The sequence below is a fragment of the Panthera leo genome, chromosome B3 (genome assembly GCF_018350215.1).
Source record: "Panthera leo isolate Ple1 chromosome B3, P.leo_Ple1_pat1.1, whole genome shotgun sequence".
NCBI classification, from domain to species: Eukaryota; Metazoa; Chordata; class Mammalia; order Carnivora; family Felidae; genus Panthera; species Panthera leo.
The window spans coordinates 53,311,110-53,328,893 of NC_056684.1; the positions used below are offsets into that span (position 1 = coordinate 53,311,110).

The following is a 17,784-nucleotide window of genomic DNA, read 5'->3' on the forward strand; positions in this document are numbered from 1 at the left end:
TCAGTCAGTTAAGCGTCTGACCCATGTATTCAGCTCAGGTCATGATCTCACAGTTCGTGGGTTTGAGCGCTACACAAACCTGACAGCACAGAGCTTGCTTGGGATTCTCTCCCTTCCCCCCTCTTTCTGCCCCTTCCTCACTCATGCTCTCTCTCTCTCAAAATAAATAAACATTTGAAAAATAATTAAAAGAGAAAGTATTTGTAAAGAAATAAGAGGTTTACCCACTGAGATTTGAAAATCTATTACCAAGTATATGTGGTCAAAATGTTCAAGTAGATTGAGTTGATTACTATAATAACCTCTTAAAAATTAATAACACAGTGATGGGAGGAAAATTTGATTTGATATTTCTTTTAAACAATAGATTTAAAATATTGAAAATAAGTGTCTTATTTGTGATGCTGCCTAGAATTCACTGTAGTAGGTTTCAGATGGATCAGACCACTGTAAAAAGTTTAGGGTACATTTTTGGTCCATTTACCTCAGCCTTGATGGGGGACATACACACTGGGTTTTTTTTCAAAATACAGGACACCATCAACATAAGATTACTGTAAAAATGACATTTGTGTTTAGTCTAATAGTATACGTAAGTGGAAGTAAGATAATAAGTTATTTATGGATGTAAGTATTCCGTTTTAACTTCCTTAGGTGGAAATTAAGATGACATATATAAATTTTTAAAGTTTATTATCCAAAATATTTAAAGTATTGATGCAACTTGATTTAGTGGCAGAAACAAGGTACATTTTAATAAGAAGAGTGTAAAGCTCTATTACCAATTAAAGAAATGTAGATTAAAGATATAATTGTGACACTTAAATGTTTTCATGATTATAAATTTGTGTTCTGCATAAGTAAAACAACATAAATTACACATCTTAATGAAGGTAAATATGACAATACAAAATGATTATATCTTTTTCTTTGCTCCATTTTATGAACAGAATTTATTTAACTGAAAATATGATTTGGGCAAGAAGGTTGATAAAGTTCAGTAAGTAACAAAAAGAGAAGTTGTTAAATTATTTTAGAAGAAAGTAATAGTTCGCTCTAATTTTTTCTCCTTAAAGAAACAAGGTCCAACTAATCCAATGCTTTTTCATCTTGTTCGGGATGTCAAACAGGTAAGAGATTATTTTTGTTTTTGAAAATGCAATTTAAAAATTTGGTTACACTTCATCTGTTCCTAAAACACATTTAAGTAATGTCCATCTCAAAAATAGCAATAAAGTGACACTTTTTAGAACAAGGTAAAATAAGGGCTACATTTGTGGTAACAAAAGTAAAGAGAATAGTGTACCAGAAATCAACAAAAAGGAAAGTTAATTATATTCAGACCAAGTTTTGTGAGCTTCTAGTCATCTGAGATAGACTGTGATGAATTTCATAATGCTCATTGGTCCATAAAGGAAGATTATTGATAAAATGTGTCTTCTTTGTCTGTGTTCAGAAGAAATTTGTTTCCTGGGCCTTAGAGGACTTTGAATAAAGACATTGAGGGAAACACTGGATGATGATCTTCATGGCAGAGTTTGCCAAAAGTGCTGAAATGTTTGTGTTCATGTGTGCATGGTTTCTCTTTTCATATTCAGTATTGGTCATGGTGGAATATATAGCACTGTCATGTGGTTTAAAGCCATTCTGTGGGGACTAAACTTGATGTACTAATATTTCCCTTCTCTTCTATTGGGATTCTTTGTGAATTAATAGTTTTAGACATCTATTAAAAATTTTATAGTCATTTAAAATATTGGTATCCAGTAGTTTTATTTTCCTAGGTGAAAAGGTATTCATTTAATTAACTGAAATATTTTTGTAGTTTCTGAACTAAAATGCTTTCTAGAATTCTTCAAACTTTTATTTGTTAGTATATGTAAGTGTACTATTAAATAACTGAAAAATTAAAATAGAAATGTCATTTTCTGTTTTGATTTTTTTGTGTTTTGTCACTTATTTAATACTAAACTAGCTTCCCATGGGAAAAACTTAGACTTTATTATACTTAAAAATATTTTTTTCTTTAATTCAATTTTTTCCAGGTGTTTTCCCTTATAACTTTATTAAAAAATTTTGCATGTCATAAAATTCATTCAGAGTGTTCATTGGATTTTAGTATATTCAGTATATTCTGCTACTGTGACTATAAATTTTTTTTTTAATTTTTAAAAAGTTTATTTATTTATTTTGAGAGAGGCAGCCCGAGCATAAGTGGGGAAGGGGTAGGGAGAGAGGGAGAGAATCACAAGCAGACTTTGTGCTGTCAGCACAGAGACCAGTGGGGGCTCGAACTCACAAACTGTGAGATCATGACCTGAGCTGAAACCAGGAGTCACCTGCTTAACCAACTGAGCCACCCAGTCACTCCTGCAGTCTAATTTTAGACTAACCCATTAGCAGTCCCTCTCCATTCCTGTTTTCTTTCTCTACTCCTTACTCTACTTTCTCTACTCCTCTGCCCCTGCTCTTGGCAACTGTTAATCTACTTTCTGTATGTCTGGATTTGCCTATTCTGGACATTTCACATTGTTTTTTTGTTTTGTTTAAATAATTAAAGCTTTTTTTTTTTTTTCTTCCTAGACGCTTGAGTGATGGGAGAGACCTTTAGTCCACGGGTTTCTAATGTTTATTTGAGAGACAGAGAGAGACAGAGCATGAGCTGGGGAGGGGCAGAGAGAGACAGATTCAGAGTCACAGAATGCGAAGCAGGTTCCAGGCTCTGAGCTGTCAGCATAGAGCTGGACGAGGGGCTCGAACTCATGAGCTGAGAGATCATGACCTGAGCTGAAGTTGGACGCTTAACCAACTGAGCTACCCAGGTGCCAGTCCAGCAGTTTCTAAAACACATTTGCGTTATGATTTACTTACGTGGGTTAGCAGAAAGAACTGTAGTTGTTAATTCTAGAAACAAATATGAGATTTAGTATACACTACCTTTACCTTGGTGGCTATACTAAATAAGCCAAATTTTTTTATTTCTGTAAGTGAAAAATCCTAAAGCCAGTAATTGACTATTTTCAATTCAAATTAATAACTTGAGTGTTATAAGTAGTATTTGTATAGTTTGAGAAACTGCTTATTGTTTTTTTAGATAACTCGCATTATTTCCTGTAACTTTATTTCCCATTTAAATGGGACCATATCCTAATGGCATTTGTGAAGTTTTTATGTTTTTAATTTTTTAATGTTTGTTTATTTCGAGAGAGAGAGAGAGAGCAGAGCAGGAGGAGAGAGAGGGAGAGAGAGAATCCCAAGCAGGCTCCATGTTCAGCATAGAGCCCTATGGGGGCTCAGTCTTGTGAACTGTGAGATATGACCTGAGCTGAAATTAAGAGTCAGACACTTAACCAACTGAGCTGGCTACCCAGGCACCCTTGTCAAATTTTTTATTTATTAATTTGAGTTTATTTATTTATTTTGAGAGAAAGAAAGTGCAGGTGGGGAAGGGGCAGAGAGAGAGGGAGAGAGAATACTCAGGGTCCATCCCACAACCCATGCAATCATGACCTGAGCTGGTCACCCCTTTAGTTTTATTTTTTTTTTTTTTTTTTTTTTTTTTTTTTTTTTTTTTTTTTTTTTTTTTTTTTTAATGTTTATTTATTTTTGAGACAGAGAGAGACAGAGCATGAACAGGGGAGGGTCAGAGAGAGGGAGACACAGAATCCGAAACAGGCTCCAGGCTCTGAGCTGTCAGCACAGAGCCCGACGCGGGGCTCGAACTCACAGACCGCGAGATCATGACCTGAGCCGAAGTCGGCCGCTTAACCGACTGAGCCACCCAGGCGCCCCAGTTTTATTTTTTTTAATTAGACAGAGGTGCCTAGGTGGTTCAGTCGGTTAAGCATACCACTCTTGATTTCGGCTCAGGTCATGATCACATGGTTAGTGAGTTTGAGCCCTGCATTGGGCTCTGTGGTGACAGTGTAGAGCCTGCTTGGGATTCTCTCTTTCTCTCTCAGCCCCTCTCCCACTTGCATGCTCTGTTTCTCTCAAAACTAAATAAATAAACATTAAAAAAAAAAAAAAAATCCAACTCTTGATTTCAGCTCAAGTCATAATTTCAGGTGGTGAGATCAGTCCCATTGTTGGGCTTGTGCTGGGCATGGAGTCTACTTCAGATTCTCTCTCTCTCTCTCTCTCTCTCTCTCTGCCCTTCCCTCATGCACTTGCATGCTCTCTCTTCACAAATAAAAATAAAAATAAAAATAAAAATATTGTATATGACATCCTTGCTCATAAAGTATATTTTGAGGTTGCTCAAGACAAAAACAAAAATCTTGCACCTAAGATGAAAATACTTTTTAAATCGGAGATTAAAGAATATAAGTATCTAGAAATTTAAAACTTCACAGATGAAACCAAATTATAAAAGGTATAAACATTTTTTTAATGTTTATTTTTGAGAGAGAGAGAGAGAGAGAGAGAGAGAGAGAGAGAGAGAAAATGAGTGGGGGAGGGGCAGAGAGAGAGGGAGACACAAAATCCAAAGCAGGCTCCAGGCTCTGAGCTGTCAGCACAGAGCCTGATGTGGGGGTCAAACTCACAAACTGTGAGATCATGACTTGAGCCGAAGTCGGACACTTAACTGACTGAGCCACCCAGGTGCCCCACGGTATAAACATTTTTTAAAGTACTAAGTTCATGAGGTGATAATTAGGAAAATTGAAAGAATGGTGATGGTAGAAGGGCAGAATTAGTTGATATATGTAAATCATCTTATGATTAAGCCCTTTTAAGATTATTTAATGAGATTAACCAAATATTTGATTCTGAACAGGCAGTGTTTCCAAACTCACAAATGGCTCCTGTTCCAGGAGTTTATTTGTAAATTGATATCCTAGGGAAATGAAGTCTTAGTTCTAAACAGTGTTACAAGTGGTAGTTTAAATCTTAGATGAGGCTATAAAAACTTGTGTAACCTATAATATAGCCAATATAATTTTGGCTAAAAAATACTTATAAGTACTTATGGGCTTATTTGGAAACATAAGTAGCAATTATAGCATTATTTTTGCAGGAAAATGCAATTTATGGTATGTGCCACAGTGAAAATGGAATACTTGGCTCTTAGAAGTTCCTTTGCCTCTATGTGTGAAGTATTAGAGCAGTGGAAAGATAAAGGATCTGCTGCTGCAAGCCATACTTCTGTCCTGAGCATACCTTATGACTTCAGAACTTCAGAATTATCTCTTCTTACAGAGGAAATGGAGGACCAAGTTACTCCCTTCTCCTGCAAAGATAGCTGCAACCAACCCCAGCTTCCTGTAACAAGTAAACATTTGTCATTTTGGAGAGTAGGTGTCTTTATAGGCATGAATGGAAATATTGAGAAATATCTTGTTTATTTAAAACTAATGTTTTTGGGGCGTTTTTGTGGCTCAGTCATTTGGGTGGCCCACTACAGCTCAGGTCATGATCTCGTGGTCTGTGAGTTCGAGCCCTGCATCGGGCTCCCTGCTGACAGCTCAGAGCCTGGAGCCTGCCTCCGATTCTGTGCGTCTCTGTCTCTCTCTGTCCCTTCCCTGCTTGCTCTCTCTCTCTCAAAAATAATAAACATAAAAAAAAAATTAAAACTAATGTTTTGTTTCCAGGGAAATCTTCCTCCAGGATATAAGATCACCCTAATTGATATAGGACTCGTTATTGAATATCTTATGGGAGGAACTTACAGATGCACCTACACTCGGAAACGTTTTCGATTAATTTATAATAGTCTTGGTGGAAATAATCGGGTATGTAATATTTTGGGGGGGTGGTTTATATGTGTACTTTATACACTTTGTAAGTTAAAAATTCATACACTTTAAAAGTTTAAAACTACTAAATATAAGAACAGTGAAGTAACATCGTCTTAAAAATGGTTTTTTTCAACTAAGATACATAGAAATATTTTGTAATCGAAATCTAAAATCATTTTTGTATACATATACACACATATTTATGTATATATGTGTATATGTATATATTTATACATTTATATGTGTGTGTGTGTATATACACATATACGTATATGTGTGTGTGTGTATATATATATATATTTGGATTGATTATTGAATTTTTATAGCATATTAGTATATTTAAGTGTGTAAAAACGAATAAGCTTTCATTTTCAGAGGTCTGGCCGAAATACCTCCAGCAGCACTCCTCAGTTGCGCAAGAGTCATGAATCTTTTGGCAATAGGGCAGATAAAAAGGAAAAAATGAGACACAATCATTTCATTAAAACAGCACAACCCTATCGACCAAAGGTATGTTTGCATAAATACTACCCTTTCTGAATTTTGTTCTTTCTAATTTACTAGTATTTATGAAATAAAAAATTGCTTGTTTTAGTAAGAATCAACTTACGTTTGTAGATACATTTTTGATTATTTATTTTCCCATATACAAAAAGATATTCATTATGAGTTAACAATTCTATTAAGTTTTTGTATTTAGCTGTGATAATAAAAATTTTTAAATATTTTGATAAATGCTAAACCGCCTCCTCTTATTCCACTTTAACCTGATTAACAACATGCAAGACAATGTGTCTTATCCAAACTTGTCTTTCATTAAAATTATGTTTTATCAGATATTGAAATATTTAGGCACTTTAATTTTGGAAAACTTTATTACAAAGACATTTTTTAATTATTTGTTCATTCAGGAATAGAATTTGTTGATTCATCACTTACTTATAACACCCAGTGCTCATCCCATCCAGTGTCCTCCTTAATGCTCCTTGCCCCTTTAGCCCTTTCCCTCGCCCAACATCCTGCCAGCAACCCTCAGTTTATTCTCTGTATTTTAGGAGTCTCTTATGGTTTGTCTCCCTCTCTGTTTTTATCTTATTTTTGCTTCCCTTCCCTTATGTTCATCTGTTTTGTATCTTAAATTCCACCAATGAATGAAATCATATGACATGCCTTTCTCTGACTGACTTATTTAGCTTAGCATATTACACTCGTTCCAGCCACATTATTGCAAATGGCAAGATTTCATTCTTTTTCATCGCTAAGTAGTATTCCATTGAATATATATACACCATGTCTTCTTTATCCATTCATCAGTTGATGGACATTTGGACTTTTTCCATACTTTTGGCTATTCTCAAAAGTGTTGCTGTAAACATTGGGGTACATGTGCCCCTTTCAGATCAGCATTTTTGTATCCTTTAGATAAATACCTCATTCTGCAATTGCTGGGTGGTAGGATAGTTCTATTTTTAATTTTGTGAGGAACTTCCATACTGTTTTCAAGAGTGGCTGCACCAGTTTGCATTCCCACCAGCAGTGTAAAAGCTTACCCCTTTCTCTGCATCCTCGCCAATATCTGTTGTTGCCTGAGTTGTTAATTTTAACCATTCTGACAGGTGTGAGGTAATATCTCAGTGTGGTTTTGATATATATTTCCCTGATGATGAGTGATGTTGAGCATTTTTTTTTTATATATATGTTAGCCATCTGGATGTCTTCTTTGGAAAAGTGTCTATTGATGCAAATACCTTTTTTTTTTTTTGAAATAACATTTTGGTAAAATTTGAGCTATAATAAAATCAAGTATATAAAATTTATACTATTTTGATTTGTGCAGTTGTATGAAGTTGAACAGTACAAAGAAGATTTTATAAAATTCTGAGATTAACGTCATATGGCCTTATTATAATGAATCTTAGATATTTGTTTTCCCTTGAAGATTGATACAGCTGTGGAAGAAGGAAAGAAAAAAAGAGCCAAAGATGAAATTGTAGACATTGATGATCCGGAAACCAAGCGCTTTCCCTATCCACTTAATGAACTGTTAATTTGGGCTTGCCTTATGAAGAGGCAGGTCATGGCCCGTTTTTTATGGCAGCATGGTGAAGAATCAATGGCTAAAGCATTAGTTGCCTGTAAGATCTATCGTTCAATGGCATATGAAGCAAAGCAGAGTGATCTCGTAGATGATACTTCAGAAGAATTGAAACAGTATTCTAAGTAAGTTAGATTTTATCATTTCATTTAAAAAATACATCAAGATCATATTTAAATGGAGGTTATAGTGTCATGCACTATGTGGGTATATATGTGTGTGTGTATATATATATATATATATATATATATATATATATATATATATAATTTTATTGGTACAATTAAAATATTTTTTTTAAATTCAGAAGGAAACATTGCTGCTTATGCATGTAAAAAGAGGTTTATTATATTGTTTAAATTCAAGAGTTAAATATTTTGGCAAGAAAGAAATCCATAAGTCATCTTATTAATTGCACATACTAGCAATTAATTCGATTAGGAAAAGTTTCATTTGAAGTGGTAAGGAAAGGAAGAAAGTGAGGTTTGAACTGTGTTCTAAGGAAATGAATTCAACTGGAAGGGCATTTCAGAGGTGGAACTACATATATTGAAGAGTAAAACAGTTCACAGAAGTTTACACTTAGAGGAATAATAGAATATTAAGCTGAAAAGATACTTTGTAATAAACTTTATGATAGAAAATAGGACCTCCCTCTGCCAAAATGGACTGTCTTTGGAAGAGAGTCAGAGTTGTACTGAAAATAACAAGAAGTGATCTTAGAATTACTTACTGAGTATCTAAGGTTCAGGTGTTTTCATGATTAGGTTAGTCCCTGTTCACATTAGTCTTTCTACTGGCTATCAACCCTTTTCTATGTTTGAAATACTATATAGATATGACTTTTTGAACAGAGCATCTGAACATTGTCAGTTTGGGTTTCCTGTGAAGCTGCAGGTTTATTTCCAAGATGAGGAGAAAGTGCTCTAGAGTTACCTTTACAGACTTGTTCTTAATATGACATATTTTAATATTTTGTGATATCCACGTAGTAGTAGATATCTGAAAACATAGGGCTGTGATTCTAATGCCTTACAGTTCCCTGATTGTGTGTGTGAAATTATTAAAAATGGGAACATGTTACGAAATTATTTAAGAATAATGTTTAAAACTGCAGTTTGGTAGTATGAATGTTTTGGTTTTTTATCTTTTGATAGTGATTTTGGTCAACTCGCAGTTGAATTATTGGAACAGTCCTTCAGACAAGATGAAACCATGGCTATGAAATTGCTCACTTATGAACTGAAAAACTGGAGTAACTCTACCTGCCTCAAGTTGGCAGTTTCTTCAAGACTTAGACCCTTTGTAGCCCACACCTGTACGCAAATGTTGTTATCTGATATGTGGATGGGAAGGCTGAATATGAGGAAAAATTCCTGGTACAAGGTATATTTAGAAACAATTTGGTATATAGTGTGTGATTAGATAAAAAGAACAGAGGAATTAGCCCAGATATATAGTAAAATGCCCCGATTTGTGAGGGTGGTGGAGGTGGCAGTGTTGGCGTTTTATCTCAAGTGGCATGAAATGGCCTCTTTTTTCCTCCCTATTCTTCACTCTGAATCCTTTTCAAGTGTAACGTATAATGATTATTGCCTCTCTCTGAGCCAGAGGCATGAGGGCAACAAATGGAAGTGTTGGTGTTTATAGCCCTGAGCAGGCATGAAAAAAAGTTGCTTCTTTATGAAAAGATAATTTCAAATTCTCAAGTTCAGGACCTGTCTACTAACTTAATAATTTGTTACTTTTAATTTACTTGAAGTATATTGGATGTACCTAGTTTTTATGGTTAAGAATTTGGATAAAATGTTGACTGGTACTTTGGGTTCGTCACAGTGAGAGATACTACTTTAAACTTTCCTTTTCGTTATCTTATATCTTAAATAAGGTACAGAAATGTAGAAGGCAGAAATCAGGCAAGTAGTTTAACCATTGTAAGTGGGTAACAAATACTGATCATCTAATAAAAATAATGGTGAAAGATTAACCAATAGAAAACCTGATACACAATTATAATTTCTTTGTGTTTTAGGATTTTGCAATAATACATAAAATTTTACAAATAAACTTGTTTGTTTATAGAGGCACAAGCTGAATAATCATGTTATGACATGGAACACTTGCATTGAGATTTAGGATAAAATTATGCACATAGCAATTTCATAAGGCTTTAATTTTATTTAAACAAAAATGTGTTTTCTGAACAAATTATGAACTGTTTTTTTTAAAAGGACACATCTATAATAATTATTCTATAATAATTATTAAGTCTTTTCTATATCATCATAATCATAATACTGACATGTTTTGTTACTCCTTAAAATAATTCAACCTGGGCCTCTTTAAATATAATATGTAAGTAAAAAGTCATGTTTTTGAGTTTTTTTTCCCCCTATGCTAACAGGGGCAAACTGGCTAACTAATAATCAAGATATTTAATAGCTTTTTATTCTTGAAGGTCATTAATTTTAAAATGTAAACTTACATGTTTCTAAATTTTTAGGTCATATTAAGCATTTTAGTTCCGCCTGCCATATTAATGCTAGAATATAAAACAAAGGCAGAAATGTCTCATATTCCACAATCTCAAGATGCCCATCAAATGACAATGGAAGATAGCGAAAACAACTTTCAGAACATAGCAGAAGAGATTCCCATGGTAAGGAGGAAAACTGTGTTTAAGTAAATATAAATTTTTTGTGAATAAATATATGATAAGTGTTATTTTTATTTTAGGAAGTGTTTAAAGAAGTAAGAATATTGGACAGCAATGAAGGAAAGAATGAAATGGAGATACAAATAAAATCAAAAAAGCTTCCCATTACACGAAAGTTTTATGCCTTTTATCATGCACCAATTGTAAAATTCTGGTTTAATACGGTATGTTGTATGTTTTTAAGCTGTATGAGCATAATGGTTTTAAAGGATAGGCTTTAGGGGACCTTTGGTCTAAAGTCCGTATTAACTTTGACATAACTTAGATTACTGACAAGCCATTTTCCATTTAAAAGAGCACATGTTTAACTTAGTTTTATCTCATTTGCCATCATAAAAAATGATAAACACTAACAAATCTTAGATCAAATTGAAACTAGAAATTTTCTAAGCAAGAATGTGATAACCATATGCCTTTGTAAGTGGGTATCAAATACTAATTGTCCACCAAAAACATTGGCAAAAGTTAACCAGAAGAGACACTGTGTCAGTATGTCAGAAAGACATGTCTTTGTGCTTTAGGATTTTGCAGAGAATGTGTAGACTTTTTGAAATGAACCTTTTTGCAGTGTTAATTTGAAGGTCAGAAGTAATGTAGGTCATTCATATCGTTTTATTTATTGGCTTATTTCCTTAATCATACTATAGTACATGCTTTATCATCTGACACATAATTGGCTTTTCTCTTGCTTTCTGAAAGAACAGTTTTTTCTCCCAGGTAAATATGTCCATGGGGGAGAGACTCACCTCAAGAAATATATGAGATTAGCCCCAACTTTTAACCATGGGTTGAGTGAATGAGTTTTTATTCCCCTTCCCAGAAAAATTCTTAAAAAAAATTTTTTTTTAATGTTTATTTATTTTTGAGAGAGAGAGACAGAGTACGAGTGGGAGAGGGGCAGAGAGAGGGAGACACAGAATGAAGCAGGCTCCAGGCCTTGACCCCTCAGCACAGAGCCCGACGGAGGGCTCAAACTCACAGACTGCAAATCGTGACCTGAGCTGAAGTTGGATGCTTAATTGACTGAGCCACCCAGGCGCCCCCCAGAAAAATTCTTAAATTGTGTATTTTGTTATTATTTTATTGTTTTTCACTTTCATCACGTTTGCATTCATGTGAGTGACTATTTAAAAATGGATAGCCCTGGTGGCCAAATAGAGATATCTCTTTCTTCTTATTTATTGGAGTTTACTTCCCTACCCTGCCATATCTTTAATCATGAATATGGCTTATTTTAACACTTGGAGAGGCAAGGAGAGTGATGTGAGGATTCTTGAATACAGTTGTTTAAGGGTCAGCTAAGTCTTGGGTTTCCTCTGAAATGAAATGACTCTTCAGATGTTGTTATACATAGATCTTATCACTTTACCCCAATCTTTTCTGTTAAGAGTATCACAAGTGGGATGATCCCTTACCTAAGGAAGATGCTTTTTTTTGTTCTTAATTTGTTTATTTTGAGAGAGCGAGAAAGAGTGACATGCTAGCAGGGAAAGGCAGAGAGAGGGAGAGAGAGAATCCCAAGTAGGCCCATGCCATCAGGTCAGTGCAGAGCCCAATGTAGGACTCAATCCCATGAACTATGAGATCATGACCTGAGCCAAAATCAAGAGTGGGATGCTTAACCAACTGAGCCACCCCTGTGCCCCAGGAAAATGGTTTTCTTATCTGTTTTCATTTCTTGGGATTCAAATCCACAGTGACTGGGAGTTAGGAAAATACCAGTTGTATTTCTGGGAATGCTGTTTGGTTGGGGGAAGAAGGAAGCAGGTAGTATGTGTTTCTTGATGATGATAGTGATGAATTTCTATAATATATTTAATATATAGGTATAAGTTAAATGGAATTATATGAACTATGCTGAGAACATAAATCTTGTATAATTTCTCCTGTGTGAAGTACTGAAAAGTCATCAAAGTTCTAGAACAACACAGTTATATTCTGGGAACCATTTGTATTTTGATTGATAAAAGCAGTGTATACACTGAAGAGTTACTTCTAAAACTTTAATGATTGAAGCTGGGAGATAGTTCACAGGGGTTCATTTAGTCTCTTTTTCTGTGTGTTTGAAAATTTTTATAGTAAAACATTTTACTTCATAATACTATTTATATTTTGTATTTTTTTTAATTAGCTGGCATACTTAGGATTTCTGATGCTTTATACATTTGTGGTTCTTGTACAAATGGAACGATTACCTTCAGTTCAAGAATGGATTGTTATTGCTTATATTTTTACCTATGCTATCGAGAAAGTCCGTGAGGTATGTCTTTAGTTTTTCCTACCAGTAACTTACTATATGTGTAGAAGGTGTTTTGTTTGTTTTTTTGGTATGAATATGGGTATGGGTATGTGTATGTGTATGTGTTATCATTTCAGTAGGTGATGACATTATAGAACATGTTTTTACTGTTCTAAAAATTGTGGCGTAAGAATAGAAATCAGTGGGGGTGCCTGGCTGGCTCAGTTGATTAAGTGTCTGACTCTTTTTTTTTTTTTTTTTTTTTTTTTGAGACAGAGAGAGACAGAGCATGAATGGGGGAGGGTCAGAGAGAGAGGGAGACACAGAGTCTGAAACAGGCTCCAGGCTCTGAGCAGTCAGCACAGAGCCCGACGCGGGGCTAGAACTCACAGACCGCGAGATCATGACCTGAGCCGAAGTCGGCCACTTAACTGACTGAGCCACCCAGGCGCCCCAAGTGTCTGACTCTTGATCTGAGGATCATGAGTTCATGTTTTATATATTTATGGAATCTGTTGTTTTACAAACATGTTTGAAAAAATTAAATTGTTAAATGAAAAAAGTAAGTTGCAAAGAATTTTTTTAAGTGCACATTCATAAAATAGTTCTGTAAGGATTCTTTAATTATAATAACAGTGGTTGCCTCTAGTCGGAAGGGAAGTTAATTGGCTGAGGAACCAAGAGTGGATGGGAGACTTTTCAATACTTACTTTTTTAATGTTTATTTACTTTTGAGAAGAGAGAGAGAGAGCAAGCACAATCCAGGAAGGAGCATAGAGAGGGAGGGCACTCAGAATCTGAAGCAGGCTCCGTGCTGACAGCAGAGAGCCCGATGTGGGGCTCAAACTCGTGAACCATGAGATCATGACCTGAGCCAAAGTCAGACACCTAACCGACTGAGCCACCCAGGCGCCCCTTCAGTACTTATTTTTATATACACTATAATTTTAAAGCTGTAAATATATTACCATTCCCCACCCAAAAAAAATTTTTTTTTATTTTTATATTTAAGGGAAGAGATAAGTACAGGTACTTAAACCACTGAGTTGTTTACTTTCTGCAAAGAAGACACCTTTGGAAGATTCTACTAGGATATTCTTTTGTTGTTTCGATGAAAAATAAAACAACTTTCAGAAGTATCTCACTTTCTAGAGAACTGTGTTCTAATTTGAGATTTTCAAATTATTAGTAAGATGACCTTGATTGAATAGGTCATTTATTTGTGGGTATATATACATACTTATATGGGTTTATATATACACACACATATATGTATGTGGAATGAGGACAAGTAGTATTTGTCTCTGATATCTTACTGAATTGTTTTAGTGGTCAAATACATCATCAGATGCCAAGATAATCAAACATATTTTGCCAAATGCCATGTGAGAAATACTGTATAATTTCACTTATATATGAGATCCAACAAAAAAAAAAACAAAAAAAAAAAACAAGCAAACACACAAACAGACCTGTAAATACAGAGAACAAAGTGATGGTGGAGGAGGAGGAGAGGAGAGATTGGCAAAACGAGTGAAGGGGAGTAGGAGGTACTGACTTGTAGTTATGGAATGAATAAGTCATGGGGCTGAAATGTACAGCATAGTTGGAATATAGTCATTGGTATTGTAACAGTATTGTGTGGTGACAGATGGTAGCTACACTTGTGAACATAGCATAAGGTATAGAGTTGTTGAATCACTATGTTGTATACATGAAGCTAATGTAACGTGTTAACTGTACTTCAATTAAAAAAAATACTTTGAAATATTAAAATATATAAAATTCTACTGTGATATTATAATTGAATGCTGGTATATGTTTTAATAGGAAGAAACTGATTTCTTAAACAGCTTAATTAGATTTTTTTTTTTTTTTTTATCCTTAGATCTTTATGTCTGAAGCTGGGAAAATAAGCCAGAAGATTAAAGTGTGGTTTAGTGATTACTTCAATATCAGTGATACAATTGCTATAATTTCTTTCTTCATTGGATTTGGACTAAGATTTGGAGCAAAATGGAACTTTGAGAATGCATATGATAATTATGTTTTTGTTGCTGGAAGATTAATTTACTGTCTTAACATAATATTTTGGTATGTGCGTTTGCTAGACTTTCTAGCTGTAAATCAACAGGCAGGACCTTATGTAATGATGATTGGAAAAATGGTAAGTTGAGAGGCATCTAATAATATTCATGGGTTTATTGATATGTTTTCTTAAAATCATAAAAACCTGTTACTAACATAGTTTTGCTTGAATTAGAGAATGTTACTTCATTTTTATTTGCTTCATACTTCAAATCAGCCATTCCTCCAGATATTAACTTTTGAAGAAAATATGTGATGGGATAAGATTATGAAAACCACGTTCTTTTTGTTTTATCTTAAAATGTTTTAGTTTTTAAATGCTACTTTCTAGAAGCATTTGAGATCAGAATGAAAAATACAAGTTTATTAGCTACCATTGTTGAAGTTCTTTTCGTCTTTACTACTACTACTACTACCCTAAACCAGTCCATCATCTGGCACCTGCAGTAATGTAGTAAAATCTATTTACTCATAACCACTGTGGCCTATCTTTAATCTATATTATAGCTAGAGTAATTTCAAAATGCATATCTGAATATGTCATACCCACTTTGTAAAAAATCTAAAGCTTTTTCATTACCCCTAGAGATCATTATACTTAATGAAATCCTTAAACCCTGCCCAGTATGACTTCTTGCTTTTCTTTTTTTACTTTTAATTTTGAGTTAATTATAGATTCACATGCAGTTTTAAGAAATGATAGAGATCTTATGTACTTTTTACCTTGTTTCTTCCAATAGAAACATCTTCCTTGCTTTCTAAGTCTCATCTCTTTTTTTTTTTTAAATGAAATTTATTGTCAGATTGATTTCCATACAACACCCAGTGCTCATCCCAAAAGATGCCCTCTTCAATACCCATCACAGAGGTCTAAGTCTCATCTCTTAACCAGTTTTTGACCTCTTAACTATGCTGTAGTCATACAGGCTTTTCTCTGATTTTTTTAATATAGTCCCTATCATGGTACCATAGCTTATGTTCTTCTTTCTGCCAGAAATGACTACCCTTATCTACACTGACATCCTTAGCTTTTTTGACTAAGTTAGGTTTATCCTACAGATCACATCTCCAACATGATTTTTTTAGGGGAGTTTTTTTAATCTTTTTCTGCTAGATCAGGTTTATTTGCTGTATAATTTTATGGGGCCCATGTTCCTCTTATACAGAATATTTATATCTAACTATATTTTATTTTATTAAAAAAATTTTTTTTAACATTTATTATTGAGAGACAGAGCATGAGCATGGGAAAGGCAGACAGAGGGGGAGATACAGAATTATTGTTAATTTATTGCATATATATGCAAATGTCATAATAATTATTTAGGTTGATTTATTGTAGTAGATTAAAGTACAGATTTATTGTAAATGTAGTCTCTTAATCTGTGTGGGTCTTCCCCCTGTAGATTATTATTTGTGGATGAATACTATGTTGTTGGAGTAAGACAGTATTCACTTTTTTAGATGTAAATACTGAGCACTTGTACACTTAGATAAGTGGATAGAAATTAACTCTTAGAATTCTTGAATAATGATCTCACTTAATTCTTAGAATTCTTGAGTAATGATACCAAAATTCACATTGTGATTTAACAGTAAATTTTTTTTTATTGATTTATTAGGTGATAGTTCAATTAGGCTCTTTTTCAACTTTGTTGAAATTAAAGAATTGCAGACTACCTGATTTGTAAAAGGATTTTTTAACCATTTATTAGTTTCATTTATTTTTTCAACACCCATGCTGATAATTCAGTTTATTGTTTTACTTAGCTCCTAGGAGGTTTTCACAGTGTAGGATAAGGCACCATGGTGTGGAGTTCAAGATGGGTGAGAACAAACACCTTTTTGTATATGAAGTGGGCAAAGAACAAATATCAAAGGGAGGTAGAAGAGCGAGTCTGAACCTCCAGTATAACAATGCAACAATTTTAAGAAAGAGCACATATGGAAATTGATTCCCTGAATCTGCCCATGTGTCTATACCTCTTTAAATCTTCATGGACTCAAGATAAGCAGACTCCAGTTGGAACCAGGGATATGGTTCATTGTATAGAAAATGATCTGAACCTGTCTAGCTTCACAAATCAATTTTTACATAATCTCCTTGACATTAAGGTTTATGTAGTGATGAGATTTTTCCTGAATGCTAATACTAGAAATAAAAAGAAATACAAAAGATTCTAGTTGTCTATTACAACGTTAAAAACTATTTTAACATGAATAATTGTAATTGTTTTTAAATTCCCATATATTTTAACGTTGTTCATTTTTTAACAGGTAGCCAATATGTTCTACATTGTAGTGATTATGGCTCTTGTATTACTTAGTTTTGGTGTTCCCAGAAAAGCAATACTTTATCCTCGTGAAGCACCTTCTTGGACTCTTGCTAAAGATATAGTTTTTCATCCATACTGGATGATTTTTGGTGAAGTTTACGCATATGAAATTGATGGTAAGGGTTTATGTTTACAAATTCATCTTTTGGTTATTTTATGTTTTAAAGTTAGATTGCATTACAGTAATATTACATATTTTCACAAGTCAAAATATTACTAACCTAAGCCCTCTCAAAATACATTAGTTTAGCCCAGGGGGAGGAAAAAAACTACAAAAATTAATTGGAAAAAAGTATTTTTAGAACTTTTTCAGCCATAAATGGAAATCTGGCCTAACCTGGCTTACAAAATAGGACATATATTAGCTCATGTGACACAGAATTCAGAGGTAGTGGTCTTTGGAGTTTGTTAATTCATAGCTGTTAACATTTGTTCTTTATTGTCCCACTGCTCTGTAATCACAATGTCTGATTCATACAGGTTTCCTTTATGATTGGAAGACTGTCACTAGTAGAGGAAAGAGAGTGTTTTCTTTGGTTCTCTTAAGGGTAAAATGTCCCTTTCCCAGA

At 34.0% G+C, this 17,784-nt stretch overlaps 1 protein-coding gene across 3 annotated transcripts in view; it reads left to right on the forward strand.

Moving 5' to 3' along the window:
* The window catches only part of TRPM7 (transient receptor potential cation channel subfamily M member 7), a 122,691-nt gene that overhangs the window by 67,738 nt on the left and 37,169 nt on the right, over positions 1-17,784 (forward strand). For all 3 annotated transcript variants that reach the window (XM_042942044.1, XM_042942045.1, XM_042942046.1), the window contains exons 13-22: positions 1,077-1,130; positions 5,595-5,735; positions 6,117-6,251; positions 7,681-7,961; positions 8,994-9,222; positions 10,340-10,495; positions 10,573-10,716; positions 12,684-12,812; positions 14,680-14,958; positions 17,157-17,331. In XM_042942044.1, coding sequence (XP_042797978.1) covers positions 1,077-1,130; positions 5,595-5,735; positions 6,117-6,251; positions 7,681-7,961; positions 8,994-9,222; positions 10,340-10,495; positions 10,573-10,716; positions 12,684-12,812; positions 14,680-14,958; positions 17,157-17,331 — 1,723 coding nt within the window. The remainder of the gene's footprint in view (positions 1-1,076; positions 1,131-5,594; positions 5,736-6,116; positions 6,252-7,680; positions 7,962-8,993; positions 9,223-10,339; positions 10,496-10,572; positions 10,717-12,683; positions 12,813-14,679; positions 14,959-17,156; positions 17,332-17,784) is intronic.